The sequence below is a fragment of the Hyperolius riggenbachi genome, chromosome 3 (assembly GCF_040937935.1).
Source record: "Hyperolius riggenbachi isolate aHypRig1 chromosome 3, aHypRig1.pri, whole genome shotgun sequence".
Lineage (NCBI taxonomy): Eukaryota > Metazoa > Chordata > Amphibia > Anura > Hyperoliidae > Hyperolius > Hyperolius riggenbachi.
The window spans coordinates 512,053,858-512,070,693 of NC_090648.1; the positions used below are offsets into that span (position 1 = coordinate 512,053,858).

The 16,836-nt window shown below is 37.9% G+C and overlaps 1 protein-coding gene across 2 annotated transcripts in view; it reads left to right on the forward strand.

The window, feature by feature from the left end:
* LOC137561787 (serine protease FAM111A-like) overlaps window positions 1-16,836 on the forward strand; it is a 99,610-nt gene that overhangs the window by 21,948 nt on the left and 60,826 nt on the right. For both annotated transcript variants that reach the window (XM_068273142.1, XM_068273143.1), the window contains one exon: window positions 433-519. In XM_068273142.1, coding sequence (XP_068129243.1) covers window positions 433-519 — 87 coding nt within the window. The remainder of the gene's footprint in view (window positions 1-432; window positions 520-16,836) is intronic.

Below are 16,836 nucleotides of genomic sequence, written 5' to 3' on the forward strand. Positions count from 1 at the left end.
TCCCAGGGAAGGTGAGTTAAAACGCCCGCTGCGCGCTATGCTCTGCATTACCTTCCGGCAGCTACCACGAGTCAGGCTCAGAGTTACTGCTCTGAGCTGCGGTTTTCTGCCCCGAGCATGACTCAGGGCTACCGCTAAGGAGGTTAAACAGTACATGCTGCTCAGCTATAGCCAAACAACGTGTCTGTACTGTTCTTAACCAAACTGGAAGTCCATTTATTTAGCCCACTTTAAAGCTGCATACAATCTGCCTAAGCACACTGCGGTAACTTACACACAATATAATTATGAGTTAATTTATGTAAAGAATTAGACACTAAATTCACACAAAATAAAACGTGTCTTGTGGCTGTTTACAGTCGGTGAAGAAGGAGGTAAAACTAGGAATAATTGAGTCATCCTGTGTGGTTGATATTTTTTTCTTTGTTTCAGAACGAGACTTCCACACCAAAGCCTAGAAATGAATCACAGACTCAGAGAGGTGGCAAGAGGACAAGGAAAGGAAAGCATACAGGGGCGGTAAGAAGGAAAAGATATAGCATGGAAGAAGAACGCAAGGAGGGAGGAAACCCAGGCCAAAAATGTTTACACATAAGCTAAAAATTAAAGGGGCACTTGTCAAAAACCTGAGCGGTTTTTGCCTTTTTCATGATTGCTAACTCAGTAAAGGACCAGCCCTTAAAGCGTTGCTATCATATAAATCCGGCATAGCGGGGTCTGAACCCTCTATAACAGTAATTATAGATTGACGGTATACCTTGAAATGAATCAGAGCACTCAGTATATGATTTTATATAAAAAATTGTATTTGCTTATCATACAGCATATATACAAAATATGAACAGTTCCAAGTAGTGTTTCCTTCTAACAGTATTCCATCTTATCAAGGCTTTAGAGCCAAGCAATTATCAATCATCTAAGTACATTCAAAAAAGAATATAACAGTTGTGTTATGTAGAATAAGATCAAAAGTAGTCTCATCTATATCAATAGCTATGTATCTAGTAGCTGTGTAAAACTTGTAGTAATCTTCTTAAAGAAATAGCATAAAAATAGCTTCTAAAAAACTTCTTGCTAACATCTTAATAAAACTTAATGCTGAAAAATTAATAAAGTAAATCACCAGAATATTAAGCATATTACCCCTTCTCTGACATCTCTTCAGCATCTAGAACCACATGTGGGAAGGTAGCTTCTGCCTCATGTGTCTTCTCAGGAGATTGTTGGGCTTCTGCAAACTATGAGCTTTTAGCTTCTACTTTTATAGGGGTTGGAGGCAATATGGCTGCCTAATCTGGACTTTCCCTGAATTCCAGACTCTGATTGGCTAAAGCTTCCGTGCGTCAATGCTTTATCATGTTTTGATTACCTAAGTCACAATATTATTGTTTATAAATTCTTAATTACTTCATCTTGTGGGAATTAACGTCATTTGGAGTGCTTGACGTTTTGTTTAGGTCATTTCTGACGCACGTAATTAAAAATGGACGTCAACAGCCATCTTGTCTGTTGGCTGACCCAGACATGGAGACTAAACAATGTCATTCATGACGCATTTCTGATAAAGTGTTCCCTGTTAATTATGTTGGAATGTCTTGGTACTTTGCCAGGTCAGATTGACACTAACACAGACCTGCAAGAGCCTTCAGCAATTTAAAGCTTATTAAAACATACAGGGCTTCTAATATACTTATTTAAATATAAAGCTTATTATATAATTCTTCTTAAAACAATTAATCATATAAGAAATAATTGCATATTAAATCTTAATAATATAAAATCATTGTCTATATTTGTCTTTCTTATAAAATAAATATAATGTCCACCGGCAGAGGTCAGCATTTCATAACAAATAACAATCTATTAATAATGTTGATTTCATAAGAATATGAGACCACTAGGTGGCATCATTGTCATCTTTAACTAATTGGGAAAACACCTTCTTTGTTTAATATTTATATAACTTGTTCCCAAAACATCATGTGTTATCAGCTTTCTGAGACTAGAGAACGTCAACAATTCTTCCAGAATCATAACAATCTCACGAGAATGTCTTACTGTCTCATCTTTCACGGGTAGAATACAGCTTACATGTTTCAAAGTAATAGATTCTATTATTTAGGGTTTTACAATAACTATTTCTTTCTTTAGAAGGACTGTATTGATCATTAATATTTAGATTAACAATATCTGTGTGTAATAATTATGTGCATTTATAATTACTGCAGTAATGTGAGTTTAATTTGCTTTTCTGTCTTCACACAGAAGCCTCTTTAAATATTAAGGCCACGCACTAGCATAAACAAGAATGCTCTGACTTTTTGTAACTAGAATAATCTTATAGGCCTCACAGCCTGGAATATGTTATGTCACAGAGCAATATAAAGTACTCTAACTTTTCACTTTACAATGAAATTTTGTATAGAACATTAAAGCTTAAACCATACACTCATGACAGCTTTTTCCTGCATAAATAAAACCGCTAGAATTCTGACATCCCCCCTTGCAGGAAAATGATGGCAGATGATTAGCGATCTCCGTAGTTGTTATACTTCTCCGGAAGAAAAAAAATAAAAAATCTATAATTAAAAGTAATGCAATCTTTCATTCATGCAAAACCTTGCTCATTAAGTAGCGTTGTCAGCTGTGGTACCTGTCTGACAGTAGACTCAATAGTAAGATTAATATCTTCTCCAATAAACATATTTTGCTGGTCTAGATATGGCTATAGTCTTTGTATATAACATATGTATGGATTCACCCTTGAATTTGTAATTTCTATCACTGTGGTAGCTTGTGTAGATATGTAGAAAAATTCTAGGCAATATTTGTCACCCATTAAGACATGTGGTAAAACTTAAAGTTCAAAATGTATAAACAGGAATTATACCGTTCATGTGGCCCCTAGGTTCTTTTGAACACAATACATTCAACGTTTTATTGTTAGCTTACAACAGGTTAATTAGTTAGTTGGTTAGTATTATGTATTAATACAGTTAATTACACCTTTCTTATACCACAAGGTTTCTTTCACAAATGGTATGTAGTAAAATAAAGTATGTGTAGTTTACCAGCAGAATCCCATAAAATATCATTTTTCTATTTAAATATAGATATCATATCAAAATGTAGGCATGGAAAAGTTCTTTAGCAATTCAAATTGCAAGCTAACTAGTTGCAGTAGCTGTTTTCAAATATAGTCTCAATAAAACATATATATTAACATCTCATTGTTGAAGTTGCTTCTCCACTTCATGTTTCCAATATTATGGAGTGATTCTCTCTCTTGGATTTATCAGGATCTTTACCACTGATTAAAAAGTCTCTTGAAACTTATGTTGTAGACTATCAGCACTCTTGTATGTAAATCTTGGCATGTTTATTTTCTCAAAAAGTCAAATGTGATAGATTATCTTGTAGATTAAGTTTGATATATGGTTGTTTTCTTGTTAAGCACAGTCTCTTCTCATGGCAATACTTAATGTAGTTACACACTTGATCCTGGATATGTCATGTGTAGATCTTCTCTCTGATGGAAGTAGTTCTCTGCACTAATCATTCATTAGTATTGGAATCAGTAGTCATTCAGAATTTTCTTTTCTGGAAACTTCTTTAACAGGTATCATATGTTTCATATAACTTTCAGTCAAGTGTCTGTAATTCTTGTATACAACATGCAGTTCTCATGATAACATGATAGGATCCCCCCTTGTGCCGCTTTACAGCAATCTAGTACCAGTCCAATGTTTTACTAGCAGTGAAGTCTGCCACTTTAGCGCATTATTGACAGTTCAGGTTGTTTAGAACATTTCATCTGTAATATTATCAAATAGTCTTGCAAATAACTCTGTTTTCTGAGTTGACTATGGCTAGTCATCTTGCATCTTTACGTCTAGTGTATACAACAGTCTTTGCACACCATGTCACTTGAAGGCATTTCACTCTTTTAGTTTCTTCAGTACTTTTCTTGTATATATACGGATTAGGTATTTAATTGGTATTTGAGCTGTTCTTGCTCTTCTCCAAGTCATGCAGCGGGTGCTCCTCTAATTATGGTGCATCTTCCTTTTCCACCATTAGGCAATAACTTGTATGCTAGAACCAGTCATAGGGCAATTTCATTTGTCCCAGGATGCTTTCTTGAAACTTGAAAAGGATGAGTAACAACGGTCATCTACAAGTTGTATTATTAAACGGAACGTTGTATTATTTTCATTATCAGTCGGGTTGCAATTTAGTACAGTTTCATTCACTATGCAGAGCTGTGTGCAGATTTACGATAGTCCCTTGCTGAACATATCTTTTCACCATTTAGGATATTTTCATCTCTCTTGGAATGCAAACAAATGTTAAACTGTCCTTTATTCTGGTGAATTGGATTTTCTCTTTTAATTGTCCATGTATTGCATATTTGAAAAATATTTTTCTGAACTTCATGTGAACGTGGCGTAGGGGTTAGTGCTCTCGCCTTGCAGTGCTGGGTCTGCAAGGAGTTTTTATGTGCTCTCGGTGTCTGTGTGGGTTTCCTCCGGACACTCTGGTTTCCAACTCTTCAGATAGTACTGGAATGTCTTGGTTGGGCATCATCTTCAAGGATAAAGGCTGTATGAGCAAATCCAGCAGTCACTCTTGTTCAGGCGCTGGGCATACTGTTGATGCATCAAGTTCAATTTATTTAGAAGTCTTCCTTGTAAGTTGCAAAGTTCAGCTTTTGTAGTCATCAAATGTATCAGGTACAGCAAACCCCATTGTATGGGTATTTTTGCGGATAATTGATATTGTTCTCAGCACCTATGAGAAAAATAAAAAGGAAGAGGAGAGAAGGGAAAAATACAAAAAGTAATATGCAACATTCTGGTGAATTTTCAGCATAAAAAAAAACTAAACTAACTACTACTACCTTCCCACTTGTGGTTCAAAAACAAAAATATTATTGATGCTATATGGTGCTGGGTGCATTCTTACTAGTTTGCTCCAGTGTTCAAACTTATAACATCAGGTTCCTTCTCTTCTTGCTTAAGTCTTTTCTGAAGTTCATCTTAGTTTGTCTTTTAAAAATCAAAGTAGTATTATCCATTTTCTGTAAATGTTGAGATATGTCTTCTCTTTGAAAAGTGTTCATTTTCTTCTTCTGAAAATAAAAAACTTTCACGTTTAAGCTGTGTATTAAATCCATTGATAGCATATCATACATGTCTTCATTGGTTGCTTCATGTGTGTCGTGGCTTTTATCATAGCTTGACATCAGTAAGTCCTTGTCCATGTACAAAAACATTTTCTCTTGTTATCTGTTCATCACTTTAGTAAACTGTTGTCCTCAGTGTTACACTTCTTGAATAGAGTATTCATCTTGAAACTGTTCTTCTTGAACTTCGTCAATCGATTACCTAAGGCATGGATTTCTCTTCCAGTCTCTTGGTGTACATAACTTCTTTTCTCCTTCATGTATTTAAAAGTCTTCATCAATCTAGGCTTCATTCTTCACATTAGGCTTTTAATCATCTTGTACATGTAATGTAGTTTAGTGCAGTCTTCTGTAGTACCCGCTTGATTGCTGTGTGTCATTATTGTGAACAGTTATCTCTTTGTTCCTCCTGTAGTATGGCTTTCTTCCTATAACTTCTCATAAGTCTTTATTGCATCTGCTTCTATATCTGTAGCATGTCAGTATATCGCTGCATAAGTAGAAAAATCTATATCTTCCACATCTTCTTCATATACGGAATCAAAAATAGAATATCTATGTATATTTATCAGTCTTTTTCAAAAACTTCTACATTGGCTGTCTTCTTCTAAAACTGGGTGATCTTGACATCTTAGTCTTGATATCTTGATATGATGTAACAGTCTCTATTGTAGTTTCAAATGTCCATCAAAGTCTTCTTTCACTCATCTTCTGGTATTTTCTATGTCAAAAATCTTGTCCTCTTCTAGTTTATCAGATTTATCTGTAAAAACTGAATATCTCCATCTTGTAATGCTCTCTCTTCACCCACCTGATAATCTCATTTATCTTTTAACCTGGTGTCTTCTTCTGTCTGGTCTTCTTTTCTTGTATTCCTTCAGGCCCACTTTTCTCTTAGTGTTGTCTCGATCTTCTCTCAGCTGGTGCGTCAACCAGTGGTTGGAAATGTTAAAGAAGTAAAAGTACGGCTTAGTCCTCACACTTCTCTGGTTACTCCAGTTCCAATTGTTTCTTCTTCAGCTGTTGTCAGATCAGAGCTTCTTATAACATAGCCTCATCAAATGGCTTCTCTTCATGTTGATGTCTTTGCATAGTCTTCTAGCATGTAGCTTTCATCGCTTTATCTTAGCGGGTTTCTTCTGGGTGCCTGCAAGGAATGCTTGTTTGGAGTCTTCTTTGGTTCAGACAAAGGAGATTATCTTGTGAGACTTCCAAGCTTCAATAGCAACATTTTCAATTCTTCTTTAGTGAAACCATCTTAGTATAATGTAGTCACAAAAATAGTCTCTTGATGCTTCTTAATAGGATCTAGCCTCAAAAATGAGTAGAGATTTCCCCCCTTGAGGCTAGGACTATAAAAATTAAAAATCTTCTTTAACGGTCACTTCTGTATGTTCATCCGTTACATCTCAACATGGCAGCTGCTATATATGAGTCTTCATTATTCCTTTAGCTTCTCATGATAAAAAAAATAATAAAAACAAAAAAACACTTCAATCTTCACTACTTGAATCTTCACTAGTGCATTCTTCTTTTACTTCTTGGCATAATAGCTTATTAATGTCTGTATAAAAAGACTGTAGTAGGCTTTTTTTTTTCTTTCTTTCTTTCTTATCTTCAACAAAAAAACTGAGATCAGCAGTCATATAAAAAAAAATCTTTAATTTGTAGTCTTGAGAGAGAAAAAAACAAGTGTCATATCTCTTTAAGTCTATTTCTGAATGCATGTTGTGTTGCTGCCTGTGTGAGGATTGTCTTGTCTTCTTCTGTGTCGGCATCTGGTAGTGCTAACCACACACTAAAGATTCTTGTTCTCATAAAAAATAATGCAAAAATAAAAATAAACATTTCTTCTTATATCTCATTTATGCCTGTAGTAACTTGTCTTGTATCTGTAGTCTTCTATATTTAAAGAGCCATACATCTTTAAAACAGGATTTTTCCTTTTCTTTAAAAGAAAATAGTTATAGGAGCTTTTGCTTTCATCACAAAGTCTGTTCAATTCTCTAGTATAAAAAAACAATGTTAATTCTCTTGATAGCAGAATCTCTTCATATATATAAAAAATGCTCTTTGTTTGACAAAAACTGCTCTCTCACTCTTCTTTTCACTGAGCTTGTCTCAAAAAGTTTTCTGCACCTCTAAGGTAGCCATTTTCATAATGTATAGCTATATACTCTGCTTCGGTATGCTGCTCCAATGTAATCTGCTTCATTTTGTCAGAAAAGTACATGTAGCGCTATTCCTTTTCTTAGGTTCAATAGGCCAAAGTATTTATTTTCTCTTCTAAGTCTTTTCATAGACCATAAACTGAGTGTGCTCATTAGTAATTCTCTTCTATGAGATTTTAAAGCATAAGAATATCTTCCTTCTTTGCTTCAGATTTTTGGATGCTTCATATGCATATCCAACTCTATATTTGAGTATATAAGTACTTTTTTATTCTCTTATCGCGATAGAAAACTATGGTCTATATTTCCACCATAGAAAGTATACTTCAAGATAACAATCAAGATAACCATCAACTGTTGGGCGCCAACTGTCAAAAACCTGAGCGGTTTTTGCCTTTTTCATGATTGCTAACTCAGTAAAGGACCAGCCCTTAAAGCGTTGCTATCATATAAATCCGGCATAGTGGGGTCTGAACCCTCTATAACAGTAATTATAGATTGACGGTATACCTTGAAATGAATCAGAGCACTCAGTATATGATTTTATATAAAAAAAATTGTATTTGCTTATCATACAGCATATATACAAAATATGAACAGTTCCAAGTAGTGTTTCCTTCTAACAGTATTCCATCTCATCAAAGTTTTATAGCCAAGCAATTATCAATCATCTAAGTACATTCAAAAAAGAATATAACAGTTGTGTTATGTAGAATAAGATCAAAAGTAGTCTCATCTGTATCAATAGCTGTGTATCTAGTAGCTGTGTAAAACTTGTAGTAATCTTCTTAAAGAAATAGCATAAAAAATAGCTTCTAAAAAACTTCTTGCTAACATCTTAATAAAACTTAATGCTGAAAAATTAATAAAGTAAATCACCAGAATATTAAGCATATTACCCCTTCTCTGACATCTCTTCAGCATCTAGAACCACTTGTGGGAAGGTAGCTTCTGCCTCATGTGTCTTCTCAGGAGATTGTTGGGCTTCTGCAAACTATGAGCTTTCAGCTCCTACTTTTATAGTGATTGGATGCAATATGGCTGCCTAATCTGGACTTTCCCTGAATTCCAGACTCTGATTGGCTAAAGCTTCCGTGCGTCAATGCTTTATCATGTTTTGATTACCTAAGTCACAATATTATTGTTTATAAATTCTTAATTACTTCATCTTGTGGGAATTAACGTCATTTGGAGTGCTTGACGTTTTGTTTAGGTCATTTCTGACGCACGTAATTAAAAATGGACGTCAACAGCCATCTTGTCTGTTGGCTGACCCAGACATGGAGACTAAACAATGTCATTCATGACGCATTTCTGATAAAGTGTTCCCTGTTAATTATGTTGGAATGTCTTGGTACTTTGCCAGGTCAGATTGACACTAACACAGACCTGCAAGAGCCTTCAGCAATTTAAAGCTTATTAAAACATACAGGGCTTCTAATATACTTATTTAAATATAAAGCTTATTATATAATTCTTCTTAAAACAATTAATCATATAAGAAATAATTGCATATTAAATCTTAATAATATAAAATCATTGTCTATATTTTTCTTTCTTATAAAATAAATATAATGTCCACCGGCAGAGGTCAGCATTTCATAACAAATAACAATCTATTAATAATGTTGATTTTATAAGAATATGAGACCACTAGGTGGCATCATTGTCATCTTTAACTAATTGGGAAAACACCTTCTTTGTTTAATATTTATATAACTTGTTCCCAAAACATCATGTGTTATCAGCTTTCTGAGACTAGAGCACGGCAACAATTCTTCCAGAACCATAACAATCTCACGAGAATGTCTTACTGTCTCATCTTTCACGGGTAGAATACAGCTTACATGTAATTCAAAGTAATAGATTCTATTATTTAGGGTTTTACAATAACTATTTCTTTCTTTAGAAGGACTGTATTGATCATTAATATTTCGATTAATAATATCTGTGTGTAATAATTATGTGCATTTATAATTACTGCAGTAATGTGAGTTTAATTTGCTTTTCTGTCTTCACACAGAAGCCTCTTTAAATATTAAGGCCATGCACTAGCATAAACAAGAATGCTCTGACTTTTTGTAACTAGAATAATCTTATAGGCCTCACAGCCTGGAATATGTTATGTCACAGAGCAATATAAAGTACTCTAACTTTTCACTTTACAATGAAATTTTGTATAGAACATTAAAGCTTAAACCATACACTTATGACAGCTTTTTCCTGCATAAATAAAACCGCTAGAATTCTGACACACTATGGGAAAAAAATTGCAAAATGTAAAATATGTGCAAACGTATACAAATAACAGGTACATTTTTTTTCCAGCCATAAATTACTTTTCTCCTATGTTGCTGTCACTTACAGTAGGTAGTAGAAATCTGACAGAAGTGGCAGGTTTTGGACTAGTCCATCTCTTCGTGGGAGGATTCTCAGCAAGGCTTTTGTTCTTTATAAAGATATTACCTAAAAAGGATTTAAACAATGATGCTGGCCAGCTTCCCTGCTTGCTGCACAGTTTTTTGGCAGTTGGACAGAGCAACTGCCATTCACTAAGTGCTTTTGAAAATAAATAAATCCCTGTGAATCCCCTCATGAAGAGATGGACTAGCCCAAAACTTGTCAGATTTCTACTACCTACTGTAAGTGACAGCAACATAGGAGAAAAGTAATTTATGGCTCATTTTACTCTGAAATAACCATGCTTCTTATTTGTATGGGTTTACATATATTTTAAATGTTAAGACTGTGGTCCTTTAAGTGTTCCTCTTTCTTATCTCAAAAAGATGGGAGGTATGGTGGTGGCACTGGGCACATGGACACCACTCGTGTGCCAGGCCACAATCTGAGCAGGGGGTCTCCCCAGAGACACAGAGTCATCACGGCCATCTGCAGATTCCTTCTTCTCCAAGGTGTGTTGGCCTCTGATAGTACTAAAAGTGTCCTGAATAAAAGGACTTCTATCGGGGTGCAGCCAGTGTGCCCACGCCTTCCCAGTAGCACGGAGCAGCCCATGCACGAGTGGCTTACTGCGCAGACGTGGCCAGGCCTTTCCAATAGCACAGAGCAGCCCATGCGTGAGTGGCTTACTGCGCAGGTGTGGCCACGCCTTCCCAGTAGCACGGCGCAGCCCATGCACAAGCAGTTTACTGCGCAGCCATAGCCACGCCTTCCCAGTAGCACGGAGCAGCCCATGCACGAGTGCCTTACTGCCCAGGAGTGACCTTGCCTTCTTAGTAGCACAGAGCAGCTCATGCACAAGCAGCTGACTATGCAGGCATAGCCACGCCTTTCCAGTGCTTACATCTGAAAATGGCGCCTGAGAATAATGGCGCACGGTGTTGCCGCTAATTCGTTTGCCGCTTATCGCTATTTAACGTTAAAGCCTTATTGTTATTTAACGTTAAAGCCTTATTGTTGTTTAGCGTTAACACACAGAACCCTCTCTGTACCTACCCCTAACCCATAAACCCCCCCTGGTGGTGCCTAACTCTAACCACCCCCCTGGTGGTGCCTAACCCTAACCACCCCCTGGTGGTGCCTAACCCTAACCACCCATCTTGGTGGTGCCTAACCCTAACCACCCCCCTGGTGGTGCCTAACCCTAACCACCCCCCTGGTGGTGTATATTGTACAGTAACTATAACTAACCCTACTCTCACACAGAACCCTCCCTTTACGTATCCCTAACCCTAAGACCCCCCTGGTGGTGCCTAACCCTAACCACCCCCCTGGTGGTGCCTAACCCTAAGACCCCCCTGGTGGTGTCTAACCCTAACCACCCCCCTGATGGTGCCTAACCCTAAGACCCCCCCCCCCCGGTGGTGCCTAACCTTGACAGTGTTACATTAAATCCATTCACCGTTTTGCAGTTAAATAACGTCTGCAGTTTGGCTTATGTAGGGGGCTATTGATAAATAACGTTAGTGTGTGCCACTATTGATAAATAACGTTAGTGTGTGCCACTATTGATAAATAACGTTAGTGTGTGCCACTATTGATAAATAACGTTAGTGTGTGCCGTTTTTCTTCTTTTTTCCCTGTGCGCCATTATTATGCAGTACTAACGATAAATAGCGATAAGCGTATCTTTTTAATGCGGCGCCATTTTTATGCATAGGCACTGTGCGCCATTATTCACTGATCCGCTTTCCAGTAGCACAGAACTTATTTGTACATGTTTGCACTTTTTAAATTTTACAATTTAGTGCTTCTTTAAGTAAAATGATGCAAGGTTAGGATATTAAATGAGACTAAATCCCCTCAGTTAAAAAGGAAATTGGTGAGATTAGGAGGTTGTGAGATACAAATTACCAAATTCATCACCTGCAGAACCTCATTTGTGGTGTATGCCCTCCTATGTTCCTGTTATTGGTCAAACCACAAGACAAATGAGAGTCAGATTGGTAAAACATCTGGGGTCCCTGCGGACGGAATTGGGGCAATCAGCTTACTGTAATTCAACACGTGAAACAGACACATAAAAATGATTTATCATGTCTAAGATTGATAGATTAGGATAGAGGGGATGGAACAGGGAGGGACACCTATTGCCAAAGGAGGCAATTTTAATCTCAAGGACTAATGAATGCTATGAGTCCCTTGGCATTTAATGATCATAAATGATCTCTGTGTGTTCTTAGAGCAATAATATTCATCCTCCTGTTAAAAATTGTAATCTTTTATATTTTTTTTGAAAAATAATGGTCTTAAAGTGCATCTGAGATAAAGTTTTACTCATTGCATAATTGTGTTCCTTTATAGTTTACTAGCTGATTGCCCGGCGTTGCCCGGGTATGTATCTGGCTGGTGTCGGCTCCACCTACTTTTTCTAACCCTAACACACAATTACTCACTGACCAAGTTTGTGAGCTTTGCCGTCTTTGGTATCAATAATTTGCATTGAAATGAAAAAAAACTGTTTGGCTGTTTGTGCCTCCACACCCTTTTCTGAATTTGAACCCCAGTCACCCAATAACCAACTGTACCAGGTTTGAGGCCTGTGCCATTAACAGTTCAAGAATGGTAGCAATTAAATATTCCCCTTGAAAAGCAATAGGTGAAGTTTGGTCCACTTTTGTAGGCTCCACCCACTTTTCTGAATATTAATCCCAGTCACCCAGTGACCAACTGTGCAAAGTTTAAAAACCCTGCCATTAACACTGTAGCAATGGCTGCAGTTTACATTTTCCCAGTGAATTTGTATTTGTCTCCACCCACTGATGACCCGGCGTTGCCCGGGAATGTATATGACTGGTGTTGCCTCCGCCCACTTTTTAACCCTAACACACAAACACTCAATGACCAAGTTTGTGAGCTGTGGGGTCCTTGGCAACAATAATTTGTATATTCCCATAGAAATTAAACAAATCAGATTGGCTGTTTGTGGCTTCACCCCCTCTCCAGCATTTGAACCCCAGTCACCCAATGACCAACTGTAGCAGGTTTGAGGCATCTGCAGTGTAAAAATGGCAGCAATTTAAATATTCCACTTAAAAATCAACAGGTGAATTTTGATTGGCTATTATAGGCTCCACCCACTTCCCTGAATATTAATCTCAGTCACTCAGTGACCATCTGGGCAAAGTTTGGGAACCCTGCCATAAACAGTGTAAGAAGGGTTGCAGTTTACACTTTCCCTGTGAAATTTGTTTTTGGCTCCGCACACTTTTTGTAACCTGGACACAAAGTCACTACTCAATGCCCAAGTTTGTGAGCTTTGGGGTTCTTGGCATCAATAATTTGTATTTTCCCATAAAATGAAACAAATCTGATTCACTGTTTGTGGCTCTGTCCCCTTTTCTGAATTTGAACCCCAGTGACCCAATGACCAACTGTACCAGGTTTGAGGCTTGTGCCATTAACAGTGCAAGAATGACAGCAATTTTAATATTCTCCTTGAAAAGCTACATGTGATTTTTGATTGGCATTTTTAGGCTCCACCCACTTTTGTGAATAGTAATCCCAGTCACTCAGTAACCAGCTATGCTAAGTTTGAGAACCCTGCCATTAAAAGTGAAAAAGGGCTGCAGTTTACAATTTCCCTGAAAAATCTGTTTTTAACGCCACCCATTTTTTGTAACCTTGACACACAGTCACTACTCAATGACCAAGTTTGTGAGCTTTTGGGTTCCTGGCATCAAAATTGTGCTAATGGAAGCAGTTTATCCAGCAAAGAAATCTGGCTGTTTCTAGCTCAGCCCCTTTACTGAATTTGAACCGCAGACACTTAACGACTGACTATAGCAGGTTTGAGGCCTCTGCTATTAACAGTGTAAGAATGGCTGCAGTTTCAATATTCCCCTTGAAAATCAATAGGTGAATTCTGATTGGCTCTTGTAGGCTCCACCCACTTTTCCGAATATTAATCCTAGTCACCCAGTGACCAACTGTGTGAAGTTTGAGAACCCTGCCATTAACAGTGTAAGAAAAGCTGTAGTTTACATTTTCCCATGTAAAAAGTGAGTTGTTTTGGCTCCGCCCACTATTTCTAACCTTGACATACAGTCACTTAATGACCAAGTTTATGAGCTTTGGGGTCCTTGGCATCAATAAGTTGCATTTTACCATTGAAATTAAACAAATGTGATTGGCTGTTTTTGGCCCGCTCCCTTCAGAATTTAAACCCCAGTCTCCCAGTGACTGACTGTAGCAGATTTTAGACCTCTGCCATTAAGAGTGTAAGAATGGCAGCAATGTAAATATTCCCCTTGAAAATCAAAAGGTGAATTTTGATTGGTTGCTGTAGGCTCCACCCACTTTTCTGAATATTAGTCCCAGTCACCCAGAGGCCAACTGTGTCACATTTGAGAACCCTGCCAATAACAGAATGGCTGAAATCAATCTAACAAATCTGATTGGCTGTTTGTGGCTCTAGCCCTTTAGTGAATTTGTACCCCAGTCACCCAATGACTGACTGTATCAGGTTTGAGGCCTCTGCCATTAACAGTGTAAGAATGGTAGCAATGTGAATATTTCCCTTGAAAATCAATAGGTAAATTTTGATTGGCTGTTGTAGGCTCCACCATCTTTTGTGAATATTCATCCCAGTCACCCAGTGGCCAATTGTGTAAAGTTTGGGAACCCTGCCATGTAAAAAATGTAGCTGTTGGCACCGCCCACTTTTTCTACCTTTGACATGCAGTCACTCAATTATCAAGTTTATCAGCTTTGGGGTCCTTGGTATCAATACTTTGTATATTCCCATTGAAAAATAAACAAATCTGGCTGTTTGTGGCTCCGCCCCCTTTCTGAATTTGGACCCTAGTCACCCAGTGACCAACTGTACCAGGTTTGAGGCATCTGCTTTTAACAGTATAAGAGAATGGTAGCAGCTTAAATATTCCCTTTGAAAATCAAAAGGTGATTTTTTATTAGCTGTTGTAGGCTCCACCCACCTTCCAAAATCTTAATCTCAGTCGCCCAATGACCAACTGGGCAAAGTTTGAGAACTCTGGCATTAACGGTGTAAGAATGGCTGCAGTTTATATTTTCCCAGTAAAAGTTGGTTTTGGCTCCGCCCACTTTTTGTAACCTTGACACACAGTTACTCAATGACCAAGTTTGTGATCTTTCAGTTTCCTGGCATCAAAAATGTGTGAATGGAAGCAGTTTATCTACCAAGGAAATCTGATTGGCTGTATGTGGCCCCGCCCCTTTAGTGAATTTGGACCCCAGTCACCCAATAACCGACTGTAACAAGTTTGAAGCCTCTGCCATTAAAAGTGTATGAATAGCAGTAGTTTCAATATTCCCCCTTGAAAATCAATAGGTGAATTTTGATTGGATGTTGTAGGCTCCACCCATTTTCTTGAATCTTTATCGCATTCACCCAGTGACCAAGTGTGCCAAGTTTGAGAACCCTGCAATTAACAGTCTAAGAATGGCTGCAGTTTGCATTTTCCCATTTAAATGAATGGCTGAAATTTGATTGGCTGTTTTATGCTCCGCCCCCTTTTCCTGGATTTGTAACTTCAGTCACCAAGTGACCAACTGTGCCAAGTGTGGGGACTCTGGCTTGATTACTGTGAGAATGGCAGCCTTTTACATTTTTTCCATTGACTTGAATGGGTGAAATTTGATTTGCTGTTTGTAGCTCCGCCCACGTATGCAGGGGGGACCCGAGACCCCCAGAACATATTATCCCAGGTAGTAAGGGATCTGTATACCAAGTTTCGTTCAAATCGGTCAAGCCGTTTTCGCGTGATCGCGGCACATACACACACACACACACACACACACACATACATACATACGATTTTATATATATAGATAGGGTATTCCTCAAGCCAAATACTTTTTTTGTTTTGTTTTAATACTCTAATTCCCTATAAACTAAACAAGCCTCGCCCACAGCTTCTTCTTGTGCCTTGGCATTCTCAGCCTTAGTAGCAAGGGCTTATGGGAGCTCAGTCTGGACAGAAGGAGGAGTAGGTTACTAGCCAGAGATTTCAGAGCAGAGGCAGAGAGGAGGAGGAGAGGGGAGTTAAGGTTTCACAGGCTGAGGGCTGGAGATGCAGTTCAGCTTGCCTGTGTGTACTGATGACAAACAGAATAAGGCCGCTGTCATTGTATCACAGGAATAAATAATCATATACTCTTGAAGCTGTTTGCAGCTAGATTTGCTGTGTAAACTGTCTAAACTTTAGATAAGATATATAGACAAGTTACCTGTTATAGTTAGTTTTTCATCTCTGATCCGCTTTAATGTCTTTTGAGATGTATAAAATATGTGGAATTAGCAGAGATCACCTGTTTACCTTTCACCCTTCTCTCGGAAGTAGGTCTCCTCTATGGTTTCTTCTCACACTATTGTGGATTCCTTTTTTATCTAGACTTTAATGATACCAACATGTACCTTAAAAGTTGTGTGTTTAAGGGATTGTTCACACGAGGGGCGTTTTGCATTTTTTTAAGCACCAGCTATTTTCTAAATCACCCTAAAAGCGCTTGTGCAATGATTCCCTATGAGAGAGTTCACATCTGTGCAGGTCGATTCCGATCCGCTCACCAAAGCGCTGCCTGGACCATTTTTGGGTCGATTTCCCTATAATGGCAGGTATAGGGAAATCGTAAAAAGCGCTTGGTATAGCGAGTTTTAAAAATAAATACATTGTATTTATTATTTTCCCGGTCAAAGAGTTCACGTCCTGACTTGCTTCAGGAAGTGAAGAAATGAATCACTCTGCTAAAGCGCTTTGAAGAGTCCTTTACAAAAATATGAAGCGCGCAGGTAAGCGCCGGGAAGGGGGAAAAAAAATCACTCACAAAATCCAAAGTCGCTGGCGTCAGCGATTTCGATTTTAGAGGTGAACAAGGCTTAAGTAAGTGTTTCTAAACATCATGTCAGTTCCATAATTACACTCCCATTCCTCAATGATTGAGTAAAGAGATGAGTTCTGTCCCATCGCTTGAACCCCTAGTGTCACTGCAGAGCCATGAGTAATAGCAATGATAGTTAATTGCAATCCAAAACAGATA